Genomic DNA, 17972 nt, shown 5'->3' on the forward strand with positions numbered 1-17972 from the left:
GAGAACCACAGCTTGTTCAATCTGACAATCCTAGTGGGATCGACCCTCACTCACCTGAGGTATTACTTGGACGACTCGGTGCACTTTCCGGTTCAGTTGTGCGAGTTATAATTTTGCACACCGACTTCCAAAGCCACCCAATCGTAGTCCGAACCGACCAGCCTAACAGATAAGTACTGCAGAAACCCGACTAGGCGGGTTGGATGATAGCAAGGTCAACAGAACTATCACAATTCGACATTACCAACCAACCAAGCCAAGCCATCAAAGCCCAATCCATGGCAGATTTCTTGGCCAAAATTTCCAGTCCCGACGCCATCCCCTTGACTCAACAGTGGAAGCTCCACGTGGACAAAGCATCCAATTATGTCTCAGGCAAGGTGAGGGTGATTCTGAAAATCCTAGATGGACTCTTGTATGAGCAATCGATTAAATATGAGTTTCCAGTGTCAAAAAATCAAGCCAAGTATGAAGCTATCTTATCTGGGCTTTCATTGGCCAAGGAGCTTGGGGTCGAGAATCTGCTTGTCAAGAGTGATTCCCAAGTGGTCACGTCACATATCAACAGCACCTACCAATCCCGAGATCCGCTCCTCCAGAAGTATTTGGAAAAAACTAGAGAGTTGTATGCCAGCTTTGGAAAGGTGGTAGTCCAGCATGTCCCACAGGAAAGAAATGCCAAGGCAGACCTATTGTCAAAGCTGACCAGCACCAAGACCTCGGGAGGAAAAAGACTCCCTCATTCATGAGGCGGTCAAAGAGCCGTTAGTCACCTTGGTGATGAGCTCAGTAGAAGACGTCAACTGGACCACCCCCATCCTAGAATACTTTGAGGAAGGAAAGCTTCTTGATGATGCGTCGGAGTAGAAACTGGTGAAAAGAGAATCTGTCAGATACACTATGATCTAGGGAACTTTATACCAAAAAAGAGCCTCCCAGCCCCTCTTGAAATGCCTATGCCCCAAATAGACAGATTATGTGCTGAGAGAATTCCACGAGGGATGTTGTTGCCATCACATGGGGGGAAAGACGTTAGCCCAAAGAATGGTGAGAGTTGGATACTATTGGACCACGATAACCCAGGATGTGATGAAGCTTGTTAGGTCATGTATTAAGTGCCAGGAGGCCGACAATTTCCACAAGGACCCTGTAGAGGAGCTGTCATGAATTACGGCCTACCGAACTTTTTCCACATGCGGAATTGACCTCATGGGTCCCTTTCCAACTGTGTCAGGCTAGCTCAGATAACTTGTAGTGGTCGTTGATTACTTTACCAAGTGGATTGAGGCAGAGGCCTTAGCCGTAATAACGACTGCCTATTGTGGGAAGTTCTTTTGGAGACGGATACTAAACCGTTTCGGAATCCCGGAAGTCATCATCAAAGATAACAGAACTCAGTTCTCCGACAAAAACTTTCGGAGCCTCCTTGAGGGGTTGAGGATCCGACAACACTTCTCCTCCGTTGAACACCTACAAATCAATGGCCAGGTGGAAGCCGCCAATAAGGTAATCCTGAAGGGTATCAAAAAGAGGCCAGAGCAAAAGAATAGAGATTGGGCAGAGGAACTCGGCTTAGTCCTCTAGTACTACTCACCTTTCTGCATTCGGCAACAGGAGAAACCCTTCTGGCTAACCTACGGCACAGCGGTTGTGATCCTGGTAGAGATCGGGGGACCCAATCCTAGGTTCCTACTTGGAGCGATCGACCGAGAAGCAAAGCTGCACCTACTGGATGAAGTGCGTGCCCTAGCTCACCTAAGGAAAACATCCCTTAAGCAACGGCTAATCCTCAGGTATAATCGAGGCATCAACAAATAAGATTTCGAGGGAGGAGACTTGATCCTATGATGGAACGACATCGAAACCCGAAGTTCCAGAGAAGGCAAGCTAGCAGCAAAGTGAGAATGACCTTATCGTATTCGAGAAGCATACAGCAAGGGAGTGTATCAGCTGGAACGACTTGACGATTTGGTCATTCCTAGAACTTAGAACATCACCAATCTTAAGAGATTCTAATTGTGAGAACTCCGATTTGTAAAAGGACGACCCTCCAAGAAACTTTGCATTCCTTTTTGTTTAAGTTATTTTTTTATGGGTACTCTTTCCTCGCCTTTTGGCCTAACAAGGACCTAATAAAAGGTTTTAGCTAGGCCCAAATAATAAAATAAATTTTGTTATATTCTTCTTTAGCTTTTCTGACAAGAACTTAAAATGATAGTTGCTAACGTTATATACTTCAGAAACCTTTTGGAAAACAAGTAACAAAAATGACGCAACGGACCTGATCAACTTGGAAGCCATCCGGTCACCCATACGTATATCCAAAGATAAAGCGGCATTTACAAAAGAAGATACCAACTAACACGGTCTCAAAACAAGTCGGCTCATCAGGCATAAATACAGAGTGCAAAAAATAAAGAAAAAAAAGAGTCCAATACACAGCAAACATAAAACAAAGAGACACGAAAGCCATTACGCTCGCTTCTCAACATTGACATCCACAATCTGGCCATCATGAACCGTCTTGAAGGCACCAATCTAGGAGATGTCAAAGTTGGGAGGAAGAAGGGCTACCTAAGACTTCAGGGATTCCTCGGCAGCGAAGATGGCCTCCTTCGCATTCTGGATAACCTCCTTATTCCTCTTCCTCAAGGTATCTGCCAAAGCTTTTGCAGCCTTCATCTTCTTCTCAGCCTCCGCTACCCGACTCTCTGCCTTAGCAGCCTCTGACCTCAGGAGCGTCTCTAGATCCTTAAGACGCTGAACCTCGCTAGCAGTGTTGTGAACCGACTTCTCCGCCTTGACCTTGGCCTCCTCAGCTGACTCATTCTCTTGACGAGTTGTCGCTAGGTTCACCTGGGCTTAGCAAATATTTCCATCCAAGACATGATATTGTTCTAGAACCATCTCCATCTTGCACACCACAGCAGCCAAGCGAAGCAAAGAACAATAAACCCACTTCCCTTGGGCCACCAAGTAGCAATCGGCAAAAAACTCCTCGGTCCATGGTAGTAGCTGCTCGTCAATAAAGGCAAGGGCATCGAAGGACTTCTCCATCACGGAAGGAACCATAGTCCCCTTCCCCTTCTTGTTAGGCATAGTCTTCTTCTTCTTTCGAGGTGACGGGTGCACAATCTCATGAATCTCATCTTCGAACTAAGCCCCAATCCCCTTGTGAAGCCCTCCAGCATCGGCCCTCGAAGCAACAGCTGAATCAATGACTTCCTTAGCTTGAGGCTGCTCCTCATCCTTGTCCTCGATGAGGAAGACTACCATCAGGTTTTCCATAGTAGCGACGTCGCCTGTTATATCAACTGAAGAGAAGAAAAAAAAACACGTGAGCACAACAAAAGCAAAAATAGAAAAGCAAAATTGAAGAACAAAAGTAGAAGACAATGCAAAACACCAAGGCAGCTACCCACATACTGACGACCGGCATCCCGATCACTCATCATGTGGCAAGGGTTCAACGGCCTATTCCCAAATATGGCCGTTAACACCTCAACAATTTTCTTGTTCTCCAGGCTTAAACCCTCGTAAGTCACCTTTACGAGGTAGTCGGCTGCGGACTCATACTTCCAATAAGTGGGAACCTGCGTTCCCCCTCCAAGGTCTACCGAAAGGGGTGGTGAGCCCTAGCCGGCCGTACCTTAAAATAGTTCTCTATGAACCCGTAAAACGAGTCCTTGAAGAGACCAATGATCTTACGGCCCTGAATAGCCCAGAAGGACATAAACCTCTTCTTTAGCTTATCCTCCCGATGAGGCACTGTCAGAAAAAAGAAAAACAGGAAGACCTCCACCACGGCAGGAATCTCCCAATACTCAACACGCGAGCTCGAAACATCTAATAGCGGCCCAACTATTAGGATGGAGCTGCGACAGACCAACGTTGCACCAGTTCAGGAGCCCGATGACGAAATCGAAAAAAGGAAATCGAACTCTGATGATGTCGAACATGGGTTTGTAAACCCACATCTAGTCGAGAACTCGGGGGGCATCCAAGTTGATGTAGTAGACCCGTTCGTAGGGATCGGGTATTGCTCCTCCGCGGCACCCCCGCTGTAGATCACTCCAGCATCCCAAAGCTCTTGGAGGTCCCATTTGGTGAGACGCGAAGGGGTCCCCACTACCTTCGCATTGCACCAAAAATACGTCCGGGGAACACTCGCCGCCGGAAAGACAAGTCCCCGAGGCTCGACCCTCCTCCGCATCATACCTACAAATGGGAGAACCACCACCACCGTGAGCCTACAAACTACACGAAGGCTAAAAGACTAAGGAAAATAAACGCAAGAAAGCTGGCCTAAACCCCGGGCCAGGAAGGTAGTGGCACCCCCACTAAACCACCAAACGCCACCACAATGGTGTCTAGCCACCACAATGGTGTCTAGCCACCATAGCCAGCATGGCAAAGTTCATATACACTATAAACATCAACGCTTAACACTTATAACTTATTCTATCCTATGCAACGAATATAATGAAAATCATGCTACAACTAGCTACCAAGCATCTGGATACTTTCTTGGACAATGACGATGATGAGTGGCAAACAAGAAGCAGAGTCTAAAGTGAAGGAAAGAGAATGATAAGGGTGGCAGAAGCGAACCAAGGAAAGTAGTGGAAGTTGACGGAGAAGAAGAAGTGGAGTTAGAAGAGTGAGGAGAGTAAAATCGAAACTAAAGAGTGGGGAGAAAACTGAAACTAAGTTTTAAATGAAGGAACCCCAAAAAGCGCGAACTGAAAGGACTAGAGGGGCAATACGGTAAATTTGACCCCACGACAATAAATGCCAATCCTATCGAACTAACGTAACACCTCGAAAGCTGCAAACACATCCCCACAATCAGGAGCTTCTAGAAACCATTCGTTTCCAGCTGAACTCCCGTGATCCATATCACCTCAGACCCCAAAAACGTGACGACGCTATTAAAAAAAGCATGTCATGTTTGGGGGGCTACTGTTCCGGACCTGGATTCCGGGCTCGATAAGGATGGGTCCCAGGTCTGACACCTCAGGACAAACATGGCGATCCGGCATATCCCGAGAAAATCAATTATGTCATCCCCGTCATTTAGTATCGCAGGTACACATCGTATCTTCCCAATGCAAGGGACACCAGAGTCTTATAAAAGGGAAACCATGACTCGCCCCAAGGTATGCACGATAACCCTAACTTTCAACCTCATAAACACTCTTCTGACTTTGGCATTGGAGTGTCATTGCAGGTCCACCCCCATCCGGCTCTCATCCAGCGTCCCAGAGTACCGCAGCAACAATCTGCCCATTGTCTGGTCGTAGTTCTGTCGACTCCAGTCAGTCTTGAATAGGAGGGTTATTACTACCTCAACCTCGCTAGGCAGTAGTCCTCCATCTTTCTCTTCTCTTTTTCTTCACCCTCACATTTTCTTTTCCCACCTTCTCCTCGCCTCCTTTGGTTTTCCTTTCTTTGATTTTCCCCCATCTCCCATCACTTTCATTTTCTTTCCATCTGATCTTTTCTTCTCCCATCTTCTTCCTCACTTTCCTGCCACTGCCTTTTTCCTTGACTTACTTTCTATGTGTTTTAACTGTTTTTTTTTATTTTATTTTTTAATTTTCAATAGGTGTACTTTTTTCTTGTTATGATGTCTTTGTTTCTCTTTTGTTATGAGTAGTGCCTTTGTTTCTCCTTTTATAGGTGGTATTAGTTTGTTAGTTCAAGTTCAGATCTCCCAGATTTGGCAGAAGCTAAGGGTACTATAAGAATAGTACTTTGTTTATGGAAATATATTTAGATCAAGAAAGATTCCGGATATATTCGAAGAAGAAAAAATATCTCACGTGTTACAGTACTTTATGTGTAGATTTTAAAAAAAAAACCCAAATATGTCTCTATTTCTATAAATTTAAATTTCTTGTAATCAAATTTTAGACTTCTTCTCAAATTTTAGTTCAATAAAAAGTATATCTGATTCTTTTTTTTAAGTTAGATCTAATCTTTTTTTATTATCTATAAGTGTTGGAATACTTCTTTTGTCAAAAAAAAAATAATAATAATAATTACTAACTCTCACTAGCTAGTGACCAAAGTTAACACATTAACTACACAAAATATTCTCTTTAATTTATTCATTCTCAAATCATAGTCACCTAATTTATTCTCTATTTTTATATTCACTTATACTCATATTTATTATATAAAAAATATTTATTTAATATATTTTATTGTATCCTCTCACATAATTCAATATCTCTTAGTATTTCTCCTATTATTTTTTTCTAATATTTTATATAATTATTTTTTTATAATCAATTTTTTTCTTATTTTACTAAATAGTTGGTTTATTATGTATTAGATAATGAACTTCCTAGTCTTGTTTTTAAATTTTTGTCTAATTGAATCTCCTAGTTATAAATTGTATGTCACTCATATACTACTTTTTTTTACTCATTCAACAAAGTTACATTTTTTTTACTGAATAAAATTTACCATGTGCATGTGCATGTGTTGCAATGAATAGAGAAAACAAATAGAGGATGTAACAAGTGTCCTTCTTTCCAGTCCGCTAGCAGTCCATGCCTAACAGCCTTCGAAGCTGTATCAAGGCCAATTCTCTTTCTTTGAGATTCAGACTCGGGTGAGAGGGAAGGAATTAGGGCATGAAAATTTTCACTCCATTTTGATCTGATAATATTATTTTCTCTGGCATGGTTGCTTTCCCCCCAAAGCGATTCTCAAAAGTAACTCGTAAACTAAATATATTTGCAATGCACACAATGAGAATGAAAATTTTATTATATTGCTTCAATTCATAAAGAAAAGTTTCAGAAAGAAACATTATCTACAGAACAATTCTTTGCATTCACTTTTGAGAAGATTAAAGTAATCAATCAGGGCATAAGGAACTTTCCCTTTGTCTTCTCAAATACTTGTTCTGCCATTAAAGCAATAGCACCATCTGCCTTCTTAATCTCCAATTCGGACTTCTGGTTAGGCGCATTGGCATTGGAAGGATCGAATCCGATTGCTACTGCTGCCTCTGCTTTTGCTCCATAAACCAATCTCTGCTAAGAAACCAACATGACAAAGATATGATGTTAATCCAATACAAAATGAGATACAATACGAAACGAGGGAGGGGAAAGTCCACCTTAATTTTTGAAAGCTTAATTGCACCCAAGCACATTGGACAAGGTTCACAAGAAGCATAGATTTCACAGTCAGCAAGATAAATTTGATTTAGCTTTTTACATGCCTACAGATGATTTACGACAACAAAATGAGTTCCCAAATGATACATCCCCAAGAAGTTAAATGAAAAAGTGAATAAAAAAAATGAAAATTGAAAAAAAATTGTAAATATATTAGGTCAACTTAACACTATTCTCACATATAAGCTAAGCAATATATAGAAGCATTAAGAGAATCAAATGAATTATGCAAAATTCATATGAAACTTCTGCAACTCACACTGAGATCCAGCAAATGAAAGATGAGAGCCAAAACAACAATACTAGAAACTCAGAATATTTGTATACTTATATAGAAGATAATAACGAAGAAAAAAACAGCAATTAAAATCTTCTTGACATGCCATTTTTTTATATACATGAAGATTTCATAGATGTTTGATTAGATATAACGCTAGTCGTGGTATTTCTAGTTTTCTACCACATCACAAGCGTGTCGGCTCAATATACTAAACAAAATCGAGTTCACAAAACATTTCCTCAATATAGCTTTATGGCTTGTTATAGTCCTCAGATTTTAACAGAAGAACTAACTATGAATTTAACCTCTCTGATAGCATTAATTTCAGCATGAGCAGTGGGATCACTCTTCCTTAAAACCATGTTATGACAGCTCACAACTACTACACCATTTCTAACAACAACAGCACCAAATGGTCGTCCATCGCCACATTCAACAGCTTTATATGCTTCTTCGATAGCTTTAGTCAGGAACTTGATATCTCTATCCTGTAAAGCTGATGTAAAAAGAGAAAAGAACAACAATGTAAGAGAAAATGAATTTATGGTTTTAAATTGCGCTTGTGATTGATGTTAGCAATATAGATATTCTCCTTCAGCATGCTGATATGCTAGCAAATCAAGGTACAAGCTCTTGATTCTTGAAACACACGTTATAAAGAGAAATCCCTAATATAGCGAACATCATTATGTTCATTTAACCTTTGCGAAACCATGAATTATGAAGGACTATACCATTCACAGTACGAGGGACGGTGGCAGCATCAGCAGCGTTGTCCTCCATGATGAGATGAAAAGAGAAGCAACGATTTGGTTATCTAGAAAACAGTAGTTGGAAGCAAGTTGGGGAAGGTTTAGGAACTGGCAAGAGAAAGAAGGAAACAAACAAAACAAAGAATACACGTTTTCCATGCATAAAACTTGAAGATAAGGAAAGGGGTGCATGATTGGCTTGGCGCACCAGCGCCACAAGACAACGAAAACTCTGAAATTGATGCCTCTCTCTTCTCTCACTTTTCCATCTCCTGCCTACTACTCTCCACCAATGACCATCACAGTAACATGCATTTGTTTAGTTATCTAACATCGGAAATTGTGCTAGTTCGACGAAACTACCCAAAACACTGTCTATTTTTGAGTTGTTTTATCAAACTAATCAAATCTTTGATGGATATCAAATTAAGTTATATATTTTATGATTAGATTTGTCGATGGTTAAATCTTTCATGGTTAAAAATGATAATTTATTCTAATTGAATAAAAGTAGATAATCTCAATTCTTCCTTTATTTAGTATTAGTCATTTGGAGATTCAAGTTAGTAAGAAATTTCATGGTTTGAGTTTGCTTTCACTAATCAACTCTCAAGTCATAAACTAAACATATCAGCAATAATATAATGCATTAAGCAGACAACATGAAGAACATAACACATAATGAGAGTGTAAATTTTATATTGCTTCAATTCATGGAAGCTGTTTTCGAAAGAAATATTTTCTGGACAATTGTTTTGCTCAATGGTGAGAAGATTAAAGTAATAATCAATACATAGAAAACTTTTCCTTTGTCTTCTCAAACACTTGTTCTGCAATTACAGCGCCGGTACCATCCGCCTTCTTAATTTCCAACTGAGCCTTCTGATAAAAACCAGTGCCTCTCAGCGCATCAGCAATGAAATCATCGAAACCAATTGCTATCGCAGCCTCTGCTTTTGCTCCATAAACCAATCTCTGCTTAGAAGCCAACATGACAAAGATAAGAGTGATATCACTAAAAAAGGAATAGAGAAATAGTTGGTGTGAGGAGAAAATGAGGGGAGAGGAAGGTTCACAACCTTAATTCTTGAAAGATGAATTGCTCCAAAGCACATTGGACAAGGCTCACATGAAGCATAGATTTCACAGTCAGCAAGATCAATTTGATTTAGCTTTTGACATGCCTACAGATGATGTACAATAACAAATTAAGGTCCAAATGATACATCCTCAATAAATAAAGTATGTGAAAAAAATCATTACAAAATGTTAATTAGGCTAACATAAAGGTGCTCAACATACATAGGAGATAGCAGCATCAACATAAAGAGAGTCAAATGATTGCTGCAAATTTTGATCAAACTAATGAAATTTCTGCAAAAATACTCACATCCAGTCTCCTCTATTTATCTTTGCTTTGAGTGGTGCTTTTATTAAAACTCTCTTAAGTTTGAGATCTGAGACAGCAAATAAAATATGAAAGCAGCCACAAAGAAATCAAGAAATCTGCTTAACATGCCTTTCTAATACACATCCAGGTTTCATATATGTTTGATTAGAATGTAGCAAGAGACAAAGAAATCAAGAAAAACTGGTAATAAATCCAGAGTACAATGATTTAGATGTTCCAGAAAGATTTCTATAGTATAATATAACCCTCAAGAAGAAATGATATAGACCTCAGATTCCAGACGTCAAGAAGAAAATTGGTACTGGAAGAATTAACTATTAATTTAACCTCTCTGATAGCCGTAACTTCGGCATGAGCTGTGGGATCAGTGTTCCTTAGAACCATGTTATGGCAGCTTACAACTACTTCATCATTTTGTACAACAACAGCACCAAATGGTCCTCCATCACCGCATTCAACCCCTTTGTATGCTTCTTCAACAGCTTTTGAGAGGAACTTGTGGTCTCTATCCTGTACAGCTGGTGCAACAAGAGGAAACAACACCAATTAAGGTAATCCGTAGCGAATAGGGAATGAATCCTCTCAATTATGTCAAAATGTATTTTCAAATGGAAAGGATCCCATCCTTAGAGAAGAACATGTCTGGTTGTATGCAACTATTTTCGATTCCTTGTGAAAATTAGGAGATATCATTTTTGTTAAATCATAAATCAAACCATTATCAAGGGGTGCATCACTGCATCAAACCCCCCAAATCATATTTCCAAGCTTATGATGACATAATAAGCGATTCATATGATAGGAAGTCAACTTGGTATGCTCAAGTCATGATTTTCCATGTAACTAAGCTTTCCTGTCTTCTATAAATTCATAATTTCTGAGTTTTATTAATTGAAGCACCACCATATAGTATTTCTTATGAGTTCAGAAGGGAATGTGCAGAAAAGTACTGATACCTTCTTGATGACCGGGGAATGCTGAAGCGACGGAAATAGTTCCATCTTTAGCTTCCAACACTATAACAAAATTCAGATAAAGAAATTAACAAACAATGAAATTCTTCCAGCTACGGGAGTAAAGCCAGCAAAAGTGTAAATATTATGTCAAAAAATTTTCAATAGAATTGAATGCGGATCATGAATAATTACAAGTGCAAAAGGGATGACGAGGAAAAGAAGCAACAATCCCTTGATTCATGAAAAATGAACACCTTTAAAGAGCAAATTTTGCTCTGATCTCCCTTGAAGAAGCTTAAATTGAGATTCTCACTTCAACTCAATTTTGTCTTCATCCATAACAATAATAAAAGAAAGATCTGTTTTTACCTCCATGATAAAGCAACTAAGATACAGTATTAATAAGAGTGTCCAATTCACACAAACAAAATTGACTTGAAGTTAACAATTAATTGAACATGATCATCAATGTTTGCAATGACATCATCAACAACCATAAAAGAGAAAACATAAAAATTATGTATACCATTAGCAGTGGGAGTAGTAGCAGCAGCAGTAGCATCTTCCATGATGAGATGAACAAGAAGAGTAGACAGAGGGAATCTAGAAAAACAAATTGAGGGTGTTGGAGCAAGTTGCGGAAACTACAGGAACATGATATAGAAAGAAAAGAAAAGAAAAGAAAAGAAAAGAAACAGGGCACAGAGAAAGGATCGTTTTCTCCCTTAAAAACAGAAAACCAATTCCGAAAAGAGGTAGGGGAAAGCAAGAAGTAACACGCAAAGTTGCAGAGCTCATAAAATCAATTTCCGAATTTTTCTTTTAATTAAATTGGTACCTAAAAATATTTTAGTCTCTCAACATTGTGGTTTTTTCCCTTGTGAGTGAATATCGTAAAATTGAAGTCATATTAGTCTCTTACACGCAAGTTTCCCACAAGATCTTCTTCCATTATTGCTTTTTTTTGTTTTTTTGTTTTTTTGTTTTTGGCATAAAGGAACCATTTTACATAAATCCTTTGTTGGGTTTGTCCGTATTACTATCAATGTGTCTAGGGATGGCAAAATTTCCCCAAATGTAAGATCTTTGTAGGGATTATCTTGAATAAAGATTTGACTGTAAAATTTTTTTTTAGCAAAATTGGAGATAGGGGACGAAATTTTCCTGAGGCAGACGCAGAAATCGTAATCCCCAAAATTCTAAATTTACTTAATTGTCTTTAATAGTTTATTTTTTATCTATATTTTTTAGTCATTTCACATGCCATATATACATATATAGAGACTCTCAAAATTCCTAATTTTCATTTGTATAACCCTTCTTTAGTTCATAGATCTCTAATGTTATCCATATTCCATCAATCTTCTCTGTTTCCTTCGCCACTGTCCCATCACACCGTATTGTAAATCCTCACTGTTCCATCACCCTCATCATGTCGTTCTCTATATTCATGGCGTTCTTTTTCACAACTCTATCGTCGTGTCCATTTTTCTCTCTACTGCCACGTCCCACACCTCATCTACTATTCTACGTTTTGGCTCGCCATGGCGCTCCCACGACATCATTTTGAAAGTCACCATCTTATCGTTTGGACTTTTTGTATAAAATTTTGCTGTTTTTGTATAGGATGGATACTTTTAACTCTATTCCTATGGAAATTAATAATTAGTCAAAATTATTAGAGAAATGAAAAATAGAGTCTCTACAGAGAATGGAGCCCTATGAAATATGAGAATGAAGAGTAATATTCTCTCACGATAGAAAATAAAAAAAAAATAGAAAGCAAATCTAAGAGCAAAAATAGAGAGTAGGGAGACATCTCCCATCTCCGTCCTACCCTATTGACATTCCTAAATATGTCAAATCATGACAATGATTAATAATACTATTTTCATTTGAAGATTGTATTTATAATATTTACCAACTCTTACTTTTGCTGTTGGTATTTAATTTTTATTTTATTTTTTGCCGTTATTATTGTCTTGGTAAATGGGTGGGAATTAACATGCATAGTATATTGTTAGAAAACAAAATATCTAGTGGTTGTTTGACTTGTTTCTGTAATTATTTTTCTTTGCTCAATGATAGTCTCTTGTGAAATGAACGGACATGTATTAAGGATGATCTGAATATTATAAGCTGAAAGATGACAAGTAAATGAAAATTTAATTGTTGCTTGTTTTTATTTCATAACTAACTGAGTGGGACTTGGTGAATGTTTCAATCCAAATCTATTCTTGTTTAAGGATTTAAGCAATCGCATCTGTATCTTTTTACCCTGTATAAATTTAGTGCTATTCATCAAGAGGACTAAGTTTCATTTGGATATTTTGTCAAATAATATTAATTTTTTATAAATTTAGTGCTACTCATCAGGAGGACTAAGTTTCATTTGGATATTTTGTCAAATAATATTAATTTTTTATAAATTTAGTGCTACTCATCAGGAGGACTAAGTTTCATTACAATAATATTAATTTTTTATGGATATAATATTAGTTTAATTTTTTGTGGTCAGTTTTATCTACGTTCAAAATTTTTATGGTCATAAATAACTAGCTATTTACTCAAAAGTATAATTTATACTTTATTGTATACAGGAGCGGAGTTAGATGAAAAATTAGAAGAAGGCTAAAAGTATTTATATAATAAAATAATACTAAAATAAAATTTTAAGGGAGACTAAACTGAAATTTATATATAATTTACATGTAAAAAATTAAAATTAGGGAGGGGGGCCATTGCCCCCTTTTGCTACAATATAGCTCCGCCCCTAATTGTATATATTTTATACTCTTTTTTTTTCTTTTTCGAAAGGTTTTCTACTTGTCATTCTATAAGCATGAGTAAAAATCTTGAATTTGTAATGCAATTCATTCTGTTTAAATTTATTTTTATTTTATTTAATTTGATAATTTTTTTAAGAGTAATGTATCATTTTTATCCCTAATATTTTCATCTTATTTAAGTTTTTAATGTTTTAAAATCATCTTAATATTGTTCTATCGTCAATTCTATTAATAGATCACTAACGATAGAATAATAGTGAGATATTTTTAAAATATTAAAAGTTTAAATATGATTATTTAAATATTTGAAATAACTTTAGGAATTAAATAAAAACGATACTTTACTCTTATAATAATATATCAAAAAGGAAAAATTAAGATAGTTTCACAATTATGTTTAGAAATTTTACATATTTTTATTTTGCTACATAAGAATTTTTTTTAGGAGACATAATCTTTTATATATATATATCACAATATTCTATTTATTCTAGAAAGGATACTTTTTTCGAGTTAAACGTTAGTTTCTCTCTACTCCAAAGCGTTTGATAGCTCGACCCAGAATTGGAGTACCCTCGTGAACTCGGATCCAAGCGTGGTACCTGTAAAAGGGATTCTGACACTCAAGTCAGCAAAGAATTACTTAAGAAAATGAGTGTATAATCAGTGAGGTAGTGTTGAATGCTCCTGACCCTTATCGTCGGCCTTCATCCTGATTTATAGTTTGGTTGAGATTGAATGAGTCATCGGTTTGAGTCAAGATCTTCGTGGCCGACTTTAAGACGAGATTTTAGGGGAGAGGTTTGTTAGGATAGAGTTGTTAATTTTGCATGTGGGTGAACGTGCCAGGTATAACCCGGTTCCTCCGATGTATAAGGGATACAGTACATAACCCCCAAGCTTGACTTGGAAAACGTAGTTTAGCAAGTTAAGCTTACCTCGTGTAGTTATGCCTCGATTTTTCGAACAAATATCTTAGCCCCCAAACTCAACGCGCGTTGCCGCGATATTAAGCTTGGTTTTTTTTTCTTTAACAATAAAAAATGAAGTTTAATAATGGTTTTACCTTGCTAATTGGGCTGCAATAAATTTTGTTTGCTCAAGTAAAAAATGGACCGTTTGTGTTTAGGCATGTTAACAGTTTTAATTTTACTTTTCCACTAAATTAGTGGGTTGAAATGATATTTGATTGCCGTTTCCTCCTTGGGAAGAAACACAACACACGACTCAAGTCAGTTTTGCTTAAGTTGGAAAAACGACATGTCTTCGAAAGGTTAGTCTCCTTAGCTTCCTGTCCCTGTCTGTGTCTCGCTTTTCTTCGAAAAAATGGTTAGAGAGAAAGAAAAGGAGAAGGAAAAAGTGAAAGTAGTTGGAGTAAACAAGGAAAATCTGTACCATTGGATGCATGTGGATGTAAAGACTCGTGTATCGTCTAACTGTTATACCGAGTCGCTTTGTGAGCTGGAAGCTCTGAAGCTTGTGAACGAAGGAGGGGTCGGGGGTTCGTATTGAACTTCTCCCTTGTACTAGTGAGGAGAGAGTTTGTGAAAGGAAAGGGGATTGTGAGTATTTTTACATGTATATTCCTTGTTTTACTGAGTTGAATGTGAAATTCTCTTTTTTGGATTTCGAGTGTAAGGTCTTGACTCAGCTTAATTGTGCTTCCTCGCAGTTACACCCTAATTCCTGGGCGTTTCTGCGAGCATTTGAATGTCTGATGGACTTTTTAGAATTTCCTGCTTCTTTGAATGTTTTCTTCTCTTTATTTCAATTGAAGGGGGAGTGCGGAAGGGTCTTTGGGTTTTCTTTAGTAGTTTTCCTGGATGTTCTATTTTTCTTCTATATAAATCATCCTTTAAAAAATTCAAATCCATGTTTGTAAAAGTTCGACCCTTAGACTTGTTGTCGTCAATCATCCTTTGTGTTCCTTTTATCTTGTTGGTCTCTCTAATTTAGCCAACAAAGGTCTTGATTTTGTTGAAAATATTGAGTTTTTAGACTTGAACAATCTCTTTGTCATTCAAAAACTAGTCTATCTTGACTTGGTTCGAGAGTTCTATGCCAACATGTCTTATTATAAAGAAAATGTTCATTTATATGTAAAAGGCTATGAACTAAATCTGATCAGAGATACTACAAGTAAGGCTCTTGGTTTTGTAGATGTGTAAGAACCGCGATTATAACCATTTAGTTAAATAATTAAATTGTCCAAAATAGATTCCAAAAATTTAGAATGTGAATTAGGAAATTTAAATATGATATTTGAACTCAGTAAATTTTTCTGAGTTAGAAAATATAATTTTCTTCGAAAAACCGCACAAAAACTCGAACCGGTAGTGTCGACTTAAATCTGTCTGGTACTGTGTGAAAATAATAAAAACAGTAGAAAACCTTAGAAAAATATTTAGAATAAAAAATCGGGTACTAATTTAAAAGGTTTGGCCCAAAGTTGGGCCAAACAGACAAAAAATGTTAACGGGTTGGACCGGACTCAAGTTGAGCCCAAACCCAACATATATATAAGCTTAAATGAAAGCTATTCAGCCTCAAACACAACCTAAAAACACTAAGGGCAGCTGCTGAATTGAGAGAGAGGAGGAAGAAGTGGTACTATTCACTATCTTCTTCAATTGATCATAACTCGAGCTACAGTATTCCGATTCGTGTGCCGTCAGTGGCTACGTGAAACTCTCGTCGAGCCCGTTAGTTCTATCAAATCTTTGTTGGTAAAATTTCCACATTTTATCTCCTTTCCTCTGCCCTAAGAAATTCGAAAATTTAGGCTTTAGTTTTGAGTGAATTTTTGTGTTTTGATTGATTAGGTGGTCTCTAAGGTTGGGCTATTGGTGGTTTGTGTCCCAAACATCATCGAAAAAGGTAAGAAAACTCTTTACCTTGTGAAATTATGATTATGATGAACCCTAGGTTGATTGGTTATAAATTATATATATATAGCTTGAAGTTGTGATTGTTGGTATTTATTTGGAGCTTTAGATTGATTGTTGGTAATTGGAGGCTTGAGTTGGACAGAATTTTGGGATTTTCACATATTGAAAATCTGCTAAGGTATGGTTTCAGTTTTATCTATGTAATATATAATTCTGAATACTTAGACTAGTGACCCATAAGATAGGTTTGCATTGAATTGGTTGTTGAATTTGTTGAATGATGATGTATGATTATTCGATAATTTTGGTTATTTTTTATGATTTGTGGTGTTGATATTGATAAATGATGTTAAAGAAGGAAATTGAGGTTGAATGAGGTTAAATTTTTATGATTTGTAGTGATAGAATGATGATTGATGAGTTGGTTATTTGAGAAATAGTTTTAGGGTGATATAATTAATATTTGGGGTTGAGAATTATATAATATGAGTGAAGAATTGTACCAAAAATGGTAAGATTTGATGTGAGTTGGAGTTGGTCAGTTTTTTATTTGGTTTTGGTTGTGAACTTTGGAAAGTTGAGAACTTTATTGTTTTTGACAAAAACTAGTTTTTGGTGAACTTTGACGGATCATAACTTGAGCCTCAATCCTTGAAATTGAATAAACCTTATTTTAAATTAAAGGTTACTTTGAGAGCATTAAATTGATATAAATTTTGTAGAAAATGGATTTTTGTAGAGGAAGTTATGACTGTTTAAAGTTTGGTGCCAAAAACTGAATTCTGCAACATTCGAAAATTTTCTAAGTCTGGTGTGGGCTGCTGATAAATCCCAATTTTGTAGTTTATCTTGTGCTTATTTTGGGGGATTTTATCAACTGATCTCACATTTATTCAATGAAATAGCATGGTTTTGTAATTCTCCCTAGATTTGTGCTTAAGTGTAAAAACATGCTTTTTGGGCCTTAAAATAGCTAGATTTAATTCGCTTCAATTCCATTCGATGCCTTGATATGTTTGTTGAGTGATTTCAGATTCATAAGGCAAGTATCAGATGGAAGAAGTGAAGAGAAAAGCATGCAAAGTGGAGAATTCATGAAGAAATGAGCATTTGGAGAATTGAGGGCCACGCGCACGCGTCAGCCATGCTTATGCGTGAGAAGAGATTTGCAAGTTACGCGCACGCATCACCCATGCGTACGCGTGAGAATAAATTTCGGGCCAGTGACGAGTGGCACGTGACTCACTTAAAGTGAATTTGCTGGGGGCGATTTCTGAGCTTCCCAGGCCCAGATCCAACTCATTTCTGAGGCTATTTCATGCAGAATTCAAGCTTGGACAAAGGGGGGAGCAATTAGTTGTAGGATAGCATCATGTAGGTTAGTTTTTGATGTGTGAACTTTTGTTGATATAGAATTTCTCAATTGAATTCTCGTTGGAAGTATAGTTCTAGACTAACAAAGAGTCCTCACATACAAAAATTTAGGTTGTCACATGTACAAACCCCAAATAAGAATTAACCGGAGTATTTGGACTCTGGGTCATCTCATGAGGAATTGTAATGAAGTGTACGCTTATTGGCTATGAAGGATGTATGGGGGTATGATTGATAAAGGGGCAAGGAAGTAAATGGACAAGAATTTAAATGACAAGAAGAGTAAATCAAGCAAGTAACTAAAGAAAGCAAGTAATAAAGAGAGA

The 17972-nt window shown here is 37.2% G+C and overlaps 3 protein-coding genes across 4 annotated transcripts; 1 reads left to right on the forward strand and 2 right to left on the reverse strand.

Moving 5' to 3' along the window:
• Positions 1-203: 203 nt before the first annotated feature.
• On the forward strand, positions 204-749 carry LOC148544791 (uncharacterized). The gene has a single exon (XM_088498986.1). It carries the CDS (start codon positions 204-206, stop codon positions 747-749), a length of 546 nt encoding a protein of 181 aa, XP_088355112.1.
• A 6015-nt stretch (positions 750-6764) lies between these two features.
• Positions 6765-8720, reverse strand: LOC107616697 (guanosine deaminase). The gene is made up of 4 exons (XM_016318642.3): positions 8211-8720; positions 7782-7972; positions 7136-7240; positions 6765-7049 (listed from the first exon to the last, which is right to left on the reverse strand). Exons 1-4 carry the CDS (start codon positions 8257-8259, stop codon positions 6876-6878), a joined length of 519 nt encoding a protein of 172 aa, XP_016174128.1. The 5' UTR covers positions 8260-8720; the 3' UTR covers positions 6765-6875.
• Positions 8721-8900: 180 nt separating this feature from the next.
• Positions 8901-11511, reverse strand: LOC107618935 (guanosine deaminase). Of its 2 annotated transcripts, XM_088499897.1 has the most exons (6): positions 11434-11511; positions 11122-11198; positions 10596-10655; positions 9967-10157; positions 9308-9412; positions 8901-9203 (listed from the first exon to the last, which is right to left on the reverse strand). In XM_088499897.1, the coding sequence occupies exons 2-6, from the start codon at positions 11162-11164 to the stop codon at positions 9015-9017; spliced, it is 588 nt and encodes a 195-aa protein (XP_088356023.1). In that variant the 5' UTR covers positions 11165-11198; positions 11434-11511; the 3' UTR covers positions 8901-9014. The 2 variants fall into 2 exon arrangements, with proteins under 2 accessions (XP_088356023.1, XP_016176613.1); XM_016321127.3 differs by lacking the exon at positions 11434-11511 and having other exon boundaries at positions 11122-11421.
• Between the last annotated feature and the right edge of the window lie 6461 nt (positions 11512-17972).

The sequence above is a fragment of the Arachis ipaensis genome, chromosome B9 (assembly GCF_059453495.1).
Source record: "Arachis ipaensis isolate K30076 ecotype BB chromosome B9, ASM5945349v1, whole genome shotgun sequence".
NCBI lineage: Eukaryota > Viridiplantae > Streptophyta > Magnoliopsida > Fabales > Fabaceae > Arachis > Arachis ipaensis.